The 19,240-nt window shown below is 37.7% G+C and overlaps 1 protein-coding gene across 10 annotated transcripts in view; it reads right to left on the bottom strand.

Annotated features, from left to right (window-relative positions):
* Positions 1–203: 203 nt before the first annotated feature.
* The window catches only part of LVRN (laeverin), a 35,654-nt gene continuing 16,617 nt past the window's right edge, over positions 204–19,240 (bottom strand). Inside the window, exons 7-20 of one of the 10 annotated variants that reach the window (XM_038123251.1) lie at positions 18,252–18,392; positions 17,880–17,945; positions 17,682–17,747; positions 16,443–16,612; positions 14,962–15,038; positions 12,954–13,093; positions 10,685–10,740; positions 9,232–9,385; positions 8,262–8,356; positions 7,450–7,557; positions 3,576–3,746; positions 1,953–2,093; positions 990–1,065; positions 204–440 (exon numbers count right to left, since the gene is read on the bottom strand). In XM_038123251.1, coding sequence (XP_037979179.1) covers positions 294–440; positions 990–1,065; positions 1,953–2,093; positions 3,576–3,746; positions 7,450–7,557; positions 8,262–8,356; positions 9,232–9,385; positions 10,685–10,740; positions 12,954–13,093; positions 14,962–15,038; positions 16,443–16,612; positions 17,682–17,747; positions 17,880–17,945; positions 18,252–18,392 — 1,608 coding nt within the window. In that variant the 3' untranslated portion in view covers positions 204–293. The other 9 variants (XM_038123252.1, XR_005255107.1, XM_038123253.1 and 6 more) reach the window with 9 other exon arrangements.

Genomic DNA, 19,240 nt, shown 5'->3' with positions numbered 1-19,240 from the left:
CTGAGCACCTATTGGTTTGACCACCACCACCTCCCAAAAACTCACTTCCTCTCAAACCACGACAATCCCTAAGACCTCATTCAGGAGGAAATTATTTTACATATAAGATGCAAATACGTTTATAACCTCTTTTCCTAAATCCTTGATTTCTTTGTGAATCATTTTACCCAGACTTTACAGTGAAAAGACAACCACAGCACTCATAAAAATGTGCTTTACGTTTAATTACAGCATATAATGAATACCAATATGACAGTGAATCACATATAATATACTGGAAATTGTTTGCCAAGTCAATTATCTATGTTTTTCTCTAACCAGTTGGCAATTTTGATTAGTAGTTTTCTGCTTTCAATATTTTCAAGTTTTGCAGATTCCAGTAGCATAGTAATAGCCTCCCTCTCATCCTCTTCCAAAGTTGCATTATAAAAAACCTGCAACTGAAGAAATAAATACATGAGCTTAGTTCACACATAACTTCACTTGCAACAAGCAACTGTGTGCCTGACAGATGCTTTAGAAAGAACTGCACAGAAAAGGGGCAGATGATGGAGACTAAAGAGGGGGTGTCTAGGACTAGTTGGGTAGAAGAATCCTCTTGTGCTGCCTGTTGTACAATCACAGAACAAGAAATCTTCTCATCAGTCTAATAGCCAAAAGACAAGAGAGTAGTGAAGAATAGTAAATAAATATTTGGGGGAAGCAGTGATTGAACAATATGAGGAATTAAACAGATGTCAGTATGACAGCCTAACAGACCAGCTGCCCAAATGTTAGTACATTTTCAGCAGATATCATGGCAGAGGTTGTCTCTACAGACAGATTTCATAGAGGAAAATGAGTCAGTTTTGATAAAATTTGTGGGGACTCTGCTTGAAACATGAAGATTTGGAAGACATCAACACTATGGTCAATGATTCCTTTTAAGAACAAAAACTTGTATTTACAAACTGGCCATGAAGTTGAGCCTAAATGCTTCTCTGGTTTACCTCTTGGATCTGTACATCTGTTTTGACAAATCTTCCCATGGCTTTTAGTACATCATGCAATAATTCATGCCCATATCTGTAAAATTGAGATAAAAGTCCTTCAAATAGTACATTAGCAAATATACTAAATTTCATCTCATTTGAAAATGCTCACACTATTTATTGATTATTTACTATGCTGCAAATACCAACTAAGTAGGCAAACTGAAGTTTGCAACTTTGGACTCTTTCCCCTCTTTTAAAAAGCTACCATTAATATTCAATTTAGGCATTGGAGCTGCATGAAATACAATAATTACCCTTCATTTTCATTTCCTAGAAAGATCTGGTATTTGTACTTTGGTAATGTGAATTCTTTGCATGAAACAGATAATCTCTCTGAGGTCATACAGCCAAACTGAGCTAAAAAAACTAACCAGTAATGTGTCTAACAAGCTGGTGTTCCTGTTGCTATCTTGAGGGTAGCATATAAAAAACCACTTGAAATATTCTTTTAGTTTGAAAATAAGGGGACAATTTTCCAGCAAATTTCTCATAATCTGTAAGGGAACAAGTTGATATTACGCAAATCTGCTACAACTTGCCCTTTCTAGTGTTCGCAATGATTTACATATGAGGATTTTACTAAAGCATTTTTCACCCACAATTTACAGCATTTACACCCTCTTGTAAAATCCTAGTGGATAAACCCACTTCTAGAGTCAAGATTCCCAGGAGTACTTAAAAGTAGAGAAACAGTCACGAACACACTAATTTTTAAAGTCTTCTATGTTTGATGAGCTATTCTTTGGAATTAAACCCTGATCAGAGTTGAATCCTCTGAAAACTCTGCTCTGCATACTTAATTGAATCAATCATTACAAATCCCTGGAAGGAAAATCTGCGCCTGAATTTTACAGCTCAAACATGAAGTTGGAGGAAGAAGCCAAAGAGACACAGAAATTAAAGGAAACCAAAACTTACCCTTGACTTAAAAGTGGCCAATTTTCTGTAACAAATTCCCAGGCTATACGGTGCCCAATATCCTTAGTCACTACATGTGAGATGATGACTGAAGTACAATTGGAAGAAAATAATGTGTCACTGAGTCCATATTGCAAGTATCTGTTAGAAAAGCAGGAAAGAAATGAACCTGTCACTTGCTGGTTTACACTGGAAATAAATCTGGAAATAAAATCCAGTTCACAAAAATTCCTACCTCAACAAATATCAGCATGTGGAAGGTTATACCAAAGCTGGTGTCCCTCTGAGCTGTGTATTCAGCTCGGGTTTTGTCCTTAACATTTGTTCTTGCACACGGACTCTTCACTTTTTAGTAAAGTGAGGGTGTAGAATATCAAATGGACATGTGTTTCTTATCTTGGCACCAGAAAGACAACTGCTCCTGCCAGCCAGGCTTGTGGAAAGGGAGACTGCTCTTCACCTTCAGGAAATTAACTTCACTGTGATTCACATGGAGCCAACAGAGTATGCCAGTGAGACACTTTTACACAAAAACAACCCATTTATAGGGTCCCCTACAGCGAGACTCAATTAGAAAATTTTTATGAGGACTAAGGCAGGATTTCAGAAGTGTCTTCTTATGATGTCAGTGGCAGTGAATGCCTGCACATCTTGAAAAGTAATTATTCTGTTTCCTTAATGTTTTACCTTGCATGCTCCTACTTCCAATTGACTCTTTTAGAGTTATTTTCTCATAGGGTGTTGCAGGCAGCTGCTTTATGGGTAGAGTTGGGTTTCTCCCCTTTGCATGCCCTATGTTTAACATAATGGACATAATTGTGAGGGCCAGGGGAAGCAGGTCTTAACATTCTTCACCCCAAAACACTCCCTGGATGGCACTTAAAAAACCAGATTGGTTTGTCAGCTAGTGAAATACATGGAGGAAGAAGCTCATCACAACTCCCCGATTTATCAGGGAATGATGTGAGCCTGTTCCAAGAAAAAGGCCATAGGATCATAGGTCAAGTGGGAAATTAATATAGCTGGTGGGGCATCTCTTTGCAACATTTCTTGTCTTATTCTCAGTCATATTTTTCTGTCTTCCCAAATGACCACCATACTAGAGCAGGTGGCTGAAAGGACTAAAGTGTTACTTCCACACATTTAGACCCATGGAGTTTATGTAATTGTTTGGATGATAATTCTTTAGACCATCACTGCCAAAATTCCACCCCTTAAAAATGCCTTAGGTACTACAAACATGACTGATTGGAGAATTCAGCATCATTTTACTGACAAAGATACAAATGCCAGTAAAAGAAAATAAACACAGTGTTCCATACTATGTTCCAGAAACTTTTGGACAAGACTCTTTGATATATGTCTTAACTTTTTGATTGGCCCACATGGAGTCAGGACTTAAGACCTGATCCACTTGCATGTTGTATTTGCAGACAGATTGTTTATTCCTGTTGGTCCCATTTTTGATACTTGCTCCTTAACAAAACTCTTTAAAACTTTACCAGTGGTTGACAAGACACATTCTTCTGCAGCAAGCAAACCTCCACTAGCTTTGCACAGTAAAGTATTTTGTTCTTATTATTTACTTCTACATACACAAAGATATACTTTCATCAAGGTCACCTGTAAAGTAACCATGACTCTTTGGTACAGCTCATGGCATAGAGCAGGATGTCTTTATCTTCCTCCATGGAGTTGGTATGGTTGTACATTTCCCATGCAAAATTCCATTCTTTATCACTTCCCACTGCCACACCATAGCAGCAGACTGTTCTTCTAATTAGAAAGGGGATTCTGCAAGGCAAAATACAATTTAAAGGTACTGTACTGTTGGAGAGACAAACCCTGTTGTTAAAGCGTAACTGAAATAAAATGTTTATTTACAGTTAAAAGATCCACAACAATGCAAATATAAAATAACAGTGTAAATAAGGATAGGAAATCTGTTTGTTTTATTTATGATTTAAACATTTAAAAAGCATGCAGTTTAAAGGAAACAAAAAACCCCAATGTTTTTAGAGCAATTGGACCACAGTATTTTGTGTATATACAGTGTCAATGCCATTGTTCCCCATCACAGCTAGGAAATGGATCACACCATCAAAGGGTGTACTAATGCATATATGCATCATCTCAGACAAGCCTTTTCTAAGTTCCTTCAGTGAATGCAACCAGTAGGAAAAGCTATTTGCAGCACAGAAGGAAACAGAAGGGACATTTTTCCATGCAACAGACAGCCTCCTATTACTCCCACCCCAGGGAAGAGTCCTCAACAGGGCAATGAATTTCATAACAGAAATTAAATGCAAACATTACCAGTATAATGCTCCATATGCAAAGGCTGAACAGGAAATTTTTCCTGTAGCAATGATGTGTCCCTGACATTAAGACATTGTAAACACTTTTCAGTGATAGCAGTATTCTACTAAGTAGGCTATCTGAAAACAATTTCAACGAACAGTATTTTGTACTAATTCCCTACAGAAGAATGGGTCCCATTGCTATAAGCAAAACATTTGACTTCCTTATGTCATACTGTTGTTCTGCTTATTATTACATTAAGCCAAGATTGTAAATCAAGGTGTGAAAAATGCCCTCCTTTTGATCAGGGGATATCATTAGAAAAACAGGTAAGTTCCTGGTCAGAAGTGCCATTCTTCAGGCTCAAAACTGGAAACAGCAAGTTCAAATTTAAATACAATTTGAGAAAAATTCCTGAGTTTCAGCAGATTATCGTAGAGAAAATGAGGATGATGCCAACAGAGTTAGTGAGTCAGGAGCAAGGATATATGACATCAATTTTTAGGGTACAAGGTAGAGAAAAGAAAGTTATAAACTTTGGAAACAAAGGAATAGTAGGAAAGAGCGACAGAGTTGGGTGTGTTACATGACAGACATCACTTGTTAGTGAAAAGGCAAGATGCAGGGATTTTGGTAGTTCTGTTGCAGATGTGGCGATTTCACTGTCATACTAACAGAGAACATGGGCATGTTCTATATTTACTTTAAAAAATAGTTTGGATTCATTTACCTAGATATTTGCTGGGACATAAGAGATTTACCACTAAGAATGACATGTAGAGTAGTTATGTCAGTCTAAAGTATTGCCCTGTGAGGAATCCTTCTCTAACAGATCTGAGTTACAGAGTCTAGTAATTTATTTAATAATATTTTCATAATGTTGCATTAAGAGGTCATAGTAAGGTGACAACAGGGTAAAGCCATTTTGGCCAAAGTACAGCTATTTACTTTGGTACTGAAGCTGCTCCAGTAGCTGCAAGAAAATGTTCATTAATAAGTGTAAAGTTGTGTGGGGGTAGACAAGTTCTGTGTATCATTTGGCTGCAGTTCGGATGTACAACATTTGAGCAGGCTGGACAGGCGGCTAACTATGGGGAAATGGTTTGCTGGCTGCTGAAATCTGTGGTGTCCCTGAAGAGGTTTATGTTGTGTAGTTCCCAGAGGGTGTCCAGTATGGGCCAAAAAGGGACTTGGGAGCTTGAGGTTATATTAAGTGAGGGGTGTGACTTATTCATCTTGATGTTTTTCCTGGCTGTGTGATTTGACATTACTGGCCTGCCAGGATCCCTCATTTCTGGATCTTGGGGAAGATGCAAAAAGCTGCTGGAAAGCAGGACAGGTTATTTTATATTGTTGCTTTGGAATCAATCCAGAAATAACATGGTGATTTCTTAACTTCTGAAAGTAGCAGCAGTATATGTGAACCTTTAGTAAAAAAGTAAAATGGACTGAAATACTGTCCCTCCCTCAAGGCTAGTTTCCTTCTTTCAAAAGACAAGCCAGTAACAGCATCTAAGAGAATACATTAATTTAGCAAGCTTCACTAAACTTCTATAATGCAAAAAAAGAGTAAAACTGAGAAACTGACTGAAGATTACACCTCTAGTTATTTCCACAAAACAGATAAAAATGCACTGTATTGAGTCCACTTATGTTCTGCCCAGAACAATTTGGAAATGTTCAGCTGAAAGTTGATCACCCAGTCCGAAACAGAAATGCATTACTTATTTCCACAGATGTGAGAATCCTTCTGGGTTCCACCTGTGGCAAGACAGCTGTTATGAATTTGCTCTCAGCATGGAGAACATAAGACATCTAAAGGGATTTGTCCATGAAATATGGGTCAAAAGTGTATTGTGCCTGTTTCCTTTCCTACCCAGCACATGTAAAGTCTCTTCATTAACTGCATGGGAACAGTGATCTGTCACTTGAAACCTAAGAAGTGTCCTATCTTCTATGGGGTTTTCTCCTTAAAACATGATCATTTTTTCACTTAACCAAATTGAGAGTTTCATTTTTTCCACACATAAAACCCAGTAAAATCCATTTGAAATTTTCTCAGTGCCAAGAAGGACAGCAAAGTTAACATTCTTCATCAAATTCAAAACCCAGTCAGCTGATATATTTCACATACTTTCCAGCTATTCAGGTCAAACAAGGTATGTAGTATTACATCACCTCAAATGTTATTAGTAGGGAAAGATAACTATTTTGACAACTGAAAATTCAGCACAGCGCTTTTGCTTTTAGTGTGGGATTGCAATAATATTCTCTCTAGAATGGAACAAAATTTATGTAGGCTATTTAAACTTCTCAGTCTAACTTCAAAACTCAGTTTTGCTTTTGTGAGGATTATCACTATGAAACTATTTTAGAAAACTCAAATACAATAGTACAAGTTCAGTTTACTTAGCCAGCTACATGTATCATCATATATCAAATAAAACCAAATATTTATCACAATTACAACGAATAAAAATAAACTTTAAATAGTCACTCACCAGTGCCAACACTATTTGACTATTGCATAGAAAGACATCAAAAGAAAGAGGGAGGAAAAGAGAATAAGAATTTCAATACATTGTAATTTTTTTTTTTTTTTTAAATGATGCAATGGTTTACAGAAAGTGTCTTCCTGAGAGTCCATTCTCAGAGACCAGACCCCTGACCACTAGGCTCCAGTACCATCACAAGGACTGACAGCTGTTTCCAACACCTTTTTTTGTGAACACAGAACATGCAAGGTACTTTGATGGGTCACCATGGGCAGATGGCTGTATCATGCAAACATCACTTCACTCAATATTGTTAAGAGAAGCTTAAAAGCTGAGTTGGTGTACATGACAACCCCAAGACTGTACTACAGCAAAAGGACTGGGCCATATGGGATGTTAGTGCTCCTAGGAGGTTCACCTGTTACATGGCTAACCAGCTTTTGGTCTTCATGGCAAAATCTGCATCTTCCAGCCTGTTAAGTCTATGTAAAAAAACAGCAATTATGAAATCATCATAAAGTTGGGATTTGGGGAAGAGGAAGAAGTTGGGCAGACATAGTTGTCTTAAATTCTGTCATTCTGTCAAGAAATAAGAGCAGTGTACAGAGGCATTTCTCATTCTGCCTCCCCCTTGCAACAGCCTTTTAACTTTCCACCTCCCTTACACATGCACACCTCTAAGAGCACATCACCATTCTTACTTGTACTCAGGGTTGTCCCTCCACTTAGCATACAGTTCAGATGACAGATCCAAACAGTCTTGGAGGCCCAGCCAGCACGCTGTTGCCAAGAGTTTTTCCAAATACACTCTTGAAGGGAAGTTAAAACAGTAAGAATAAAAGATATGCATACCACATTTGGTGTACTTGAACTGTGCCTGACCATCATAGTTTCAGAACACGATGCCATTAACCCACAAGAACCTCTACTAGGAACAACTGAGTTTTAATAAAATAATTAAACAAACAATAATGGTCTCCAGACATTAATATTAGTGGATATATAGTGAGGCAACCAATGTGCTGTACTTTTTGTAAGTTTTTTGTGTGGTTTATATCCCTCTTGGAAGTTTTAAGGTACTGGTTGTACCAAATTACCCTGATGTTTTAAGCCTGTGGCTGCAGTGGCCTTGCAAAATGAAGTATTTTGAAGTGTTAGTAATTGACCCAAAAATCAGATCTTAAGTTAATTGCTGTCAGTTTTTCTTCAACTAGGAGCAGCCTGCTGAGCCTGTTCTCTGACAAACGAGGACTACCACTAAAATAAAATGATCCTTAAAATTAATGACCCTTAAACTATCATCCTTTATGCTCCTGTCCTGATACTGCAGTTTCACTGGAGGTGCCATCATAAAGGTGTCACAGTTAGAGAACAGTAAAATAACAATTCAGTTACATTCACATTAGTTAGAGAATTATTCTTGTATCTTGTATTTAAATTTGCACAAGCAAACTCCAACGTATCAGATCCAATCACATCAGAAAAAAACTCTTAAGAAAAGCAGGATACTTACTGAGCAAAATAGTCATCTTCCAAAGCATCGGCATTTTGACGAATAAAACCTGCATAATAATGGTATATTGGCAACATTCTCTTTAAAAGGTATTTCTTTTAAAAGAAGGGAAAGAAAAATTACTTTCATTTAGATATACATTTTTATTTTCCTTATTTACTCAGATTTATCCTAAAAATTTATTACTATTAATGTCTTGAAAACACAGAGCATTAAATTAAATATAAACTGAGTCTAAAATGCAATATACCTGTACTTCAAACTGGCACACTACCACTTCACATCACTAGGACCTTTGAACTTATTATGAAAGACAGCAAATTCTCAGAGAAACGGAAAAAAACACTTCTCAACAGGAAATACTTTGCTCTTCTCACTTATTTTAACCTACCTTTATTTTTTAGAACTTAAGTAATACTGTGGGACTGTACTTCACACATAAGTGGAATCTTCAAAGAGAAGTCAAGGAAATAAATGTGACAGTAGTATCTCAGGTGAGTCAAATATGGGAGAGAATAATTTCATTTAGTATCTAAACACTATTCCTTCTTTCACTCCATGAAGGTGGATGGAAAGCAGTACAAAGCACAGAGCACAAATAAACTATATGCCTTTTATACATAGCAGTGTTGGTCTTTTCACTTACTACTGACTGCTAGTTCTATTTTCCAATTTCGCCGTTTCAAAAAACCAAGGATGAAGCTTAATGTAAAGAATGTGAATGTATTTCTGCTTTTCAGTAAGAATCAGCTCAAGATTCAGTGAGACTTATCATGAACTAATATGCATAATTAAGTACCTCCTCCTATTTAAAAAAAACCCCAAAAGTTGATAAGGTCATGCAACAGGAATCACAAGCTCTCTGACTCATCATAGCCACCACTACCTTCTTGAGAATTAAAAAGCATTAATTTTAGACTAATGTATTTGCATGGTCTATTATCTTTGGTAACTAAGGAAATGGTCATACCTTTAAAAGTGGATACACTTCATGGTTCTTCAGTGTACTTTCCAAATTCTCAGGTATAAGGTTTAACAATACCACATTCCATATGAAGAGTTCATCCTCTCTGGCAAGGTATTTCGTTAGTTCAAGTGCTGCTTCAATTGGAACATATCCGAAGCTATGTAAAAAAAAACCCAAAACAAAACAAAAAACCCCACACGTTTTAGCGTACTTATTCGCATTAACCACCTACCACACATACATGTTTATTTATGGAGCAGACAATAAAACACCAGGATACTGTGTGAAAAGTAATCTAGAAAAGGCACGAGAAAAAAATAAAAGAAATGAATGGGGATTTTAGGAGTTGAACTCTCAAAACATCTATTAAGGAGCACTGTGCTGCTATCAAAGCAATAGGCCGATCATGGCAGTAAGCATGGCAGCATGCACACTGTATCTGTTTGTGTTTGCAGGATATGGTACAAACACATTGACAGCATGTGTCTGTCCTACTGGAACAAAATTAGGAAAAGCACTGTTTTAGTTATAATACAACTTTATTTTCATTTTGAAACAATTTATTTTCATTACATGTTCTTTTGTGCAATATTATAGAAGTCAAACCATTTAATTCACATGCACACTATTTGTGGAATTAATTCTTCAGCATGGCATTTCTGTCCCTCAGTGTGTAATAAGCATGGAATTCATTTTTTCACAAAAAATTCCAATTCAAGCCTCCCCCCCTCCAAAAAGAAAACTATTTTTGGTGTACTTATATAGCAGCGCAGTTCTGTACTTCAGTTACATTCCTTGTTAGCTACTAGTTTTGAACTCTCTTATGGAAAAGGACATTCTTTTGGGTGGAGAAATAGGAATTTTTACTTGGTCCTGTCAGAGGTACTTCCACAGGCCCAGAAGCAGGGCAGTGTGCTTTGGCCAACCCATCCCTGAGGTTCCTCATCGTAGGGACACCCTCATTGTAGGTGTCTGATGCTTTTGGTACCTCTGGCACATGTGAGGCACAGACACACTTAATGCTTCTTAGCTCCCTGGAACACTGCTGACCTCTTTAGCACCACAGACCTGAACAACCAAGTCATGACTCAGCAGGAGAAATTAAAGAGGTTTTGAGTGATGCAGTACAGCACAGCTGAGATAGCCCAGAATAAATGAAGGAAGATTCAGAATCTTCATTTGGAGTATTTTTTTCTGTTAAATTCAGGTTAATCACTAAAGAACTCATGGCAGTGCAACTATTCAAAATTATTCCCTTGGAGCTGGAACAAAAGAAATTTTGAAGTAAATCACTCAACACTGACAAAAGAAGGGATTAAATCATCCCCCACCATTTTGTCAAAGCAGTTTCTCTTAGGAGGCACACATGGAAAGGAATGAAGGAAGTAGAAGTAGAAATCTTGAGTGCAATCATATTTTTTAATCAATTTCTGTAACATATTGGAAACATACTTACTCTGTCAATGCAAAAGCATCATCTATCAGCTGGAACCTGCTGACAGCGGGAATGGCCTGCAGAAGGCATTCATGTTGTTTAGTTGATTTCAACATGTCATTAAGAGTTAACAAAAAGCTTTAAGATGTTTCAGAACGATCCCTAACAGGTTTTCTAAATCAAAGTAGCCTACAAAACATTAAGAAATGGATCCCAAATTTTAAACTGAAGCTATTTATACTTTTAAGAGGTATGTGCTATACACAGAGCTACATAATATAGTTATATATTACGTTGTATATAACCATATAACTAGGGACCATTAACCAGAGAATTTAAAGGCCCCTCTTACTTGCATACTGTAATTGAATTAAAACATGGAAATGCCACATTTCTTAAAAATATCCTTGTTACACAATTTTGGTACATTTTTTCCTCTTGAGGTTTAAATACAGAATCTGTACGTGGTGCAGAGCAGCGTGTCCATCACTACCATGAAATAAGTGACCAAGGCACAGCCATGGGTGTATCTCTGCTTACATGCATGTATCTCATGCTCTTATGGCAGGACTGCTGTCCTCCTTGTCTCTTCCCTGTTCTACGCCCCTGCAGTTTGGTCACTGCTTGAGCAAACATTCCCTCTCACAGCTGGAAGCATAAAGCAGGGCAGAAATGCTGAAAGCAGACAGAAGTCAGGTGGCTTGGGCCAACACCCACCAGGCAGGAATGTGAGGCTGGGTGGAAGCCGCATGTTCTTGTTCCACCTCATGATACCAATAAATATTAAATACAGTGTGACCACAAGGAACAGACAGTTTTGCATGAGTGCCACCAAGAACACTTCCCACTAGGAAGCATTACTGCAAAGAATTGACAGTTTGACCACAGTACCACCCAAGGCACTTTGCACAATTGTGGTTAATAAGGCATAGAATGCACCCTGATTTTGTACATGACTTGGGATTGTGAGAATTTGACACAAAACTGTAGGAACAGAACGATGTGTCTGTCCTCCTCACTGTTCCCAGAAGGGATGCCTTATGGTAAGACTTGCATCCTTGGCCATGCTGAATGTTTTCACTCAAGAAATTAGGCTTGTGATTGCAGTCTTACTGTTAGTGCTATCCACAGGGTTCTGCAGTTAATGCACTTGTCACCCTCAATCCAAAATAACTGTTTTGTTGTCTTTAATAACCCAACCCATGCCACTTGTGAACCTGTCTTGTTTGAATGTAACCAAACCTATACTTAACAGACTATTCCTGCACCTCCTGTCTGGCCCAGAGTTACATTTTTGCAACCCTGTATGGTGCCAAAAAATGGCCCCAAGTCAGCACACACCCAACATCATGATGATGTAGATCTGCCTTGAAAGAAAGAAGCCTAGAAGAAATGAAGACACTGTGCTGCAGGAAGGTTTAATGCGCTCTGATCAGCCTTGTGTCCAGACTCTCTAGAGAAGAGAGTCTATTAGGTCAAAAGGTTACATTTTCTCACTTTTTTTACCAGAATGAATTAGCTGCTACTGCAGCCTCTGGCTCACTGTAGGATTAGGCAACACTGAAACCGTGCAACCCCATATAAAGTCATATTTGTTCTGTACCACTTTCACCTTCAGTTCAGGCTATGGCAAGTCAAAGGTAGGATGAAATCTATTCTAAGTCACTATCTACAGAGGACTGAAAGAGCTCAAATAGAATTGATTGGAACTTCTAGGAAAATTATCCATAAAAATCTAAAACCAAAAAAAACCAAACAAAGAACTCCACAAAACTCCAACCAACCAACCAACCAACCAAAAAACCCACCAAAAAAAGCCAGGTTGTTTGGTTTTTGGTTTTTGTTTGTTTGTTTGTTTGTTTTTAATTCCACAGGCAGAAACACTGTGGTTTGACAAAACATGGAAATAAGCTTTCTCACAATTTTCCCTCTTCATGATAACTTTGTACCAGCTAAGGCTCAAATCCCGCATTCATAATGAAAGTTCCTTGCGACAGATTTAAAGAGAGCAGAAGAGCTACAAGCTAGTAACACAAATTTGAAGACAAAATGTCATGTAAAGTTGTTTTTCATGCTTATCTGAAACTGTTCAGGGTTCCACTGTCATCTTCCACTACAAAAAACATCAGGGTTCCTGTCATCTTCCACTACAAAAAGCCAGTACTAGTGGTGCAATGGTGAGTTTGTCATTATTTCAGGTTTTCATCAATGTGATTCCAGGTAAAAACTGCATGAAAAAATATACAGAAAGAGGCTGCTCATAAGCTTGAGAAAACAAACATGATCTTACCTTTGGATCATTTTCAAGCAAGCGTGCTAATCTCTTCAAGTTTAAATGGTCATAGTTCACTCTGTAGTATCCGCTTAAATTTACATTTAGCAAGATCCAGTCATAGTCTGACTCTGATACTTGCATTTCAGGAAACATTCCTGTAAAGTGACATTAGAATGCATCATTTTGTTTTCCATGCATTGCTTCTTTTGAATTTACAAACAATGGACTTGGTGCTCCTCTAAGATATGAGACACAAGTTTGAGGCTGGACTCAAAAAGAATCCCCCAAAAGCTCAGTGCACTTGAGATTCCTGCTCTGCCCAGTAGGATGACTACAACAAGTCAATGATTCCTCATGTACTGAGCACCTTGGGATTCTAAGGAGTAGGCTAAAGACCCACTTGCCTCCAGCCCTTTAGCTGAAAGGCAGCTGTGAGAGTTCAGGAAGTTTACTCAACAGTAAACTCTCACGACGAGGAGCAATATCCTCCCACGCCTGTTGCAGGGCACAGATCCACAGCACACCTGCTGCTTCCAGCTCCAAAACACAGTGCTCAGCACCTTGCAGAAGAACTGACCACCTACCAGTATTCAGATAAATGCAGATCAAGGAAAAAAAAAAACAAACAAAAACAAAGCTGTTAAGTTTAACCAAGAGACAAGTAATCAAAAATGTTTATTTGAAAGAAGATAGTTCCATAGTCCTTTTGAGTTACATCACTCACTAACAGCTTCCTCCTGCAGTCCATCTCAGTACTTATATGTTCTTGCCTGATTGACTGCTCCTGAGAGCCTACTGTGCTTTGAAGGAGCCGCTGCAGCCTTGAAGGCTCTAAGCTGCCTCATCAAAAGAGTATTATTCTGTTTTCACATCCTGATTTGAGAAGGCAAGCTCTGTTAAGACAGTAAGTCAATACTGGTGAGTAGTCTACACCCATCAGAGCTTTACTCTGATCAGAGGACTTGGACTCCAGTGTTTAGACAGAGCAAATACTGCAAGATTCATCCTGTTTTCAGAGGAATATACATGCCTTTTTTCTTATTTGCCTGTCTGTATACAGTTGAATTAATGATCACTCAAGCTATCTTACTGCCTAAAAAAGAGAGGAAGTAACTTTTAACCCCTGCAAAAAGAGGGTGGAGAGCTGCAACACACACAGCATATTGAAGATTTGCTCTTAAGCCTTCCACTGCATTCATTTCTGCATCTTCTTTTGACTCATCTAAAACCTGACGCATACCTGACTTGCCAAAGCAAAATGATTACCCCATTCTAATGATTATACTTCTTCTTTCTCAAAAAAAAAAAAAAAAAAAAAAAAAAAAAAAGAAAAGAAAAAAAAGCTATTGAAAAGCTCAGAAAAAAACTGAATTTTTTATGTGGAGAAGCCGATAAAATCACTTTTTATTATAAGACTTTAAAACTTTAAAAATCCTATTATTTTAATAATTTTAAATTTAATTTGCATGAATAAATTAAATTAAATGCTGTTGAAAACATTAATTTTCTGTTGTTTCAGATATTAATGTGCAATAGTATTTGGGTCACTTCCCACAGCCAGTGTTAATTTTTTCAGTCTTCTATCTACTACTTGAGCTGATAATTTTCTGGTATTTCACAGCTGAGATCCTGTCTATATTCAAAAGCTGTAATTAACAGCAATGAGATCTGTTGGGGGAAGAATATTACAGAAGCATGAGGACCAAAAAGTTTGGATTTGTGTAAAAAATTATAAAATCATAATTTCTGTGGAAATCTCTACTCATAAAACGTGTTGTACCGTATTATTAAAAACTCAAGCTTACACTGAAGTTCAGTAAGACAGAGAAAAGAACATTATATTGACTTAATTGAAAATCCACCACTATTTTGTAATACAAAATCATTGCTATGGATAAATAGAGATATTTCTGTAGTAAAGTTTTATGTCCCTATTCAATTCAAATATATCCTTTTTTAAAAAAGACTTTTGAATGTTCTCATCAGTTTGGTTTTAGAATGTGCAAACAAATACATTACTTACTGCTGCTTTTATCTAGCCAGGTTAAGGGTTGTGATGATCCATTTCTCATCCAAGAAATAGGAATAATCCAGGTGTTACTTAACAAATAAAAGGATATTATTAAAATTCTTATATTTAAAAGTCCCTCTCAGCTGATGCTAAACTACAGTGCAGATTAGTTCCATCTTACAAGAATATCCATCTACCTTCTGTCGTCTCTGATGCATGCAATCTCATCAGATAATGGTACTTCTGCTGGATCAGCATTTATCTTCCCCAAAAGGGAGCTTTAGCATGGCTTTAAAAAGGCACTCACATCAAGAATATTGTTAAGTGCTAGGTATTTCAATACCATTTTCTTTCAGTGCCATCTTTCCTTCTCCAGGCAGCAATTTCATTGTTCTCACTTATTACACTTCATCCTTTATCTGGAGACCTTAAAGCTACTTTTCAGAAGCACATTTACCAAAAAAAGGTCCCAGGAAAGCAATATAACTGTCTTTCCAAAAACTTTAATTTCTTTTCTGAGGGAATGTAAAACTCCTTTCTGATAAAAGAGATGAAAGCTTCAAATGCCTGAAAAATTCTGTATATGGGTCCTGGGCTTTCTCACATTCACATGGTAATTTGTGCTTGCTAACTGTACAGGACTTCACACATGTGACGTGGAACTCCTTATCTGAGCTAACCAAGAATATTGAACAGATTAATGCTTTATACTTCCTGGAGATCAGGAGCAAAGGAAACCCTGTGGCTCTTGTCAAAATTCCTTTTGTCTGTTTGTATTACCAACAATAATTTCCAGGAAAAAACTGCTTTGGATTTTGCTCTCCTTTACACTTTTTCCTCTCATGACAACTCATCTCATGGGCTCCATCCATGCACCCCAAAACTCATAAAAACTGCTTCTTTATAAATGCTCAAACCCTAGCCAGGAGTTTCCAAAGTGGGTGATGAAAGGCAAGCTACTTCTCTCATCATTTTTAGACATCTGAATAAGTTTTCAAAAGCCCTGGGCACTTAGCAATGCTCACTGACAAGAACTTAAAACTGATGTTCAGGTATCAGCACTTTCTGAGAAAGGGGTCATTTATTTAAGTATTTAAATGCAACCCTTCTATCCTTGTCAGGCAGAAGAGACTGGGAATGTGTGCACTGGAAAGAAGCTAAGCATGGTTCATCCAGGTCTCCGGTCTGTAGACCTGACGGATGAGGAAGGAAGAAAATGCCAGGCAAAAATCCTCTCTGCAACACGCTCATCGCCTACATTTGATTTGGAAAAGTCACTATTCCAGAGGAAAGCAACCTTTTGGAAAAACAAGCAGAATTTGCAGAACTATTGCGAACTCTAGCAAAATCTCAAATGGATTTTACTTGACTGCTTGTCACAAGAAAAAAAACACAAGTTAAAAAATCAGATGGTCAAAACATGTTGCTGTAACTGAAGCATTTCCTGTAAAAAACAGGGTATAACATACAATAAAAACACAAGCTAAACATACTTGGAAGAATCAGTACTCTTTCTATTGTTTTTATTTAAAAATTGTTCCTGTCTGATTGTTCCAGTAGTTAGATTTAATGTTAAAACTGGAAACCCATTTTGGCATGTCCAGGAATCCATTATTTGCTTTACAGGTGCTGGCAACTGAACTTCATCCTGTGCATCTACGACCTGAAAGAGAAAGACAAATTAGAAATACTTATGATGAACAGGTACTTACTGATATTGCTTCAGTGACTCTCTGGGAGTGCTCCTAGCGTAGTAGAGAAAATAATGCTTAGCAGCTTTCTGATCTTTGGCTCAGGCAAAAAATCAATGTAACACATTCCAATGAACGTTTTTGACATCCTAATAAAGACATAATACAGGCATAAGCCTTTTTCAGGAATTATTAAATACTGAGATGACATTTTTCGTTCTACAACCTGCTGCTAACCTTTCCCTTTTTAGTCTTAATATACTTACACATCTCTATGGCTATGACAGACTTGATTAGTTAATTTCATTCAAAGAGAACTGATGGAACACAAATATTTTTAAGTGGCATAATAAACAAAGTGAACTAGTGAAGACAAACTGGGAAAGACATTAAGCTGAAGTCCAAACTAGTGTGAATTGGCACAGTCTTCACTGGCTTAAAACATATCTGAATTGCATGTCTGAAATTCTAGCACTCCCATTCTTAAGACAGAGTCTGAAACACAACAGAAGCCTTATTTAGAGTATCAGGAAGGTGGACTTTTAAAAAAAAAAAACAACTAATATTAGCATATGTTCTCTTAGTCAGATCTCTGCCAAAACCATTGAAGGGTGAAATGCTGAGCTACTGCCCTGAGTGTAGACTCTGCTGGATCTGTGACATACTAGCATCTTTGACCATCAAGCCCAAGGCATCACACACTCTGATCCAGCAAAACCTAAGCTGCAGAGCAATAGGCTATGCAATTTCATGTAGGCTTATGTCATTACTATGGAACCCAAAACTTTTCCTCATCCTGATTTCCTATCTCATCTCTCTACTCCTTGTACTCAGTCCCACTGATTTCAGGTGCAGCAAAGCAGCCAAATAAACACTTGAAAAGACATTAGCTGAAAGAACTGGCAAAGCAAATTTTTTGCAGAAGAAAGACTGCACTACAGATAGGCACATTCCAATGCAGTCTTCTACAAACAGTTTATGCCTTAAATTTGGACTGTGCCAAACAGCAGGAAAAGAATACTAGAGATATAAAATGAGTACCATCTGGATGTGGGTCCACAGATCATCTTGATTAGCATTTGAGAAGGAAAATTCTTTCAGATAGGACTGGGAGGAAACAAAGAGAAGCATCAGAATTCATGGAGGTTCAATGAAAACCATTAGCAAGGCAAGCTATTTGTACAACTGGAATTTTCAAACTTATAAATCAAGACAAAGGGGTTGTTTTTTCAAGCTTACAGTAAGTGCTCTGATGAACAACTTTTCAGTCAGGAAGCCAGAAAGCATCCAGGTTATAGAAGCCCCCTAGAGTACCAAAAAGAAAGAATGACAACAAATTAATTATTATTGCAATGATTGTTGCAATATTTTTTTCAAATATTCCAGAGATGCTATTTAGTCTGCACCAATACTTCACATTTCACAGAGGTTAAAAATATTTTGACCTCTTCCTTCATAGCCAACTAGATTTGCAACACCCAATAAATTTGTGTGTGCAGCGGAAACACATTTTAAATTACAAAGTAGTTTTGTTCAACAGTTCCTCCCAAATCTACCTTGTACCATTAGCTTCGAATGTGCAAGAAATGGGAAAAAATGTCTATTTTTTACCTTGCTGTATGTGATGTTGTCAAAAAGAGACATTAAAGAAAATGATCCTTTGATCTTGTCTTCACTCTCTGACAGTGATCGAGCTATTTCACTGTCTTCCCTTAATACAGGTTGTACAACATGAGCATAAAAGATTTTATCCTGCAAGAAGAAGACAAATCTTGTCATGTCAGATGAACAGAAGATACTAATTCTCTGGAGAGAATGAGGAGTATGGAATTAGCACTATTGTGAATTATTTGTCTAAAAGCAAGCTCCCCAACTCCCTAGCTTTCTGCTGAAGAACAAGGGACCATATACTTGATCCTGACATTTCCTACATGCAGCATTAGTGACCAGTGAAAATATTACATCTTCAAAGTACTGTGGGCTTGGGCCTGACAGTCACAGTGTAATCCTCAGGCAAAAATAAGTCAACTTATTTTGCTGTGATATTAAACAACAAATGAAGAAATACTGAAAACTGAAAGCCTGCACTTCATTTACTTCTGTTATGAATGTGGCAGCATTTTCCTCCTAAATTCCCCATTTCTTCTGCTGCAGCCATCAGCAATAACCTAAAACCTAAGCTACCGAAGGTACAGGGTTTAGCTTTGTGGCATTGCTGCTGTCACCTCTTGAGAAACAGGGAAGGAAAGTGGATCCTCAGAAAATGTCTCCTGAGTAATTGTCACCTACCATGGTCAACAGCTCAGGGAAGTGACTGAAGGACCTCTCCTGTAAGAACAGGCTAAGAGAGCTGGAACTGCTCAGCCTGAGAAAGAGAGGGCTCAGAGGGATCTCGCCAGTGTATATACCTGAAGGGAAGCTGAGCAGAGGACAGAGCCAGGCTTTTCCAGTGGTGCCTAGTGACAGGACCAGACGCAGTGGGCACACACTGAAACACAGGAGGTTCTCTCTGAACACCCGGAACAACTTTTTCACTGCGAAGGTGACTGAACATTTTCTCAGGTTGCCCCGAGAGGTTATGGAACCTCCATCCTTGGAGA

This window comes from Motacilla alba, chromosome Z, assembly GCF_015832195.1.
Source record: "Motacilla alba alba isolate MOTALB_02 chromosome Z, Motacilla_alba_V1.0_pri, whole genome shotgun sequence".
NCBI lineage: Eukaryota > Metazoa > Chordata > Aves > Passeriformes > Motacillidae > Motacilla > Motacilla alba.
The sequence above is the reverse complement of the archived record's forward strand: the minus strand, read 5'-3'. Positions and strand labels throughout refer to the sequence as shown.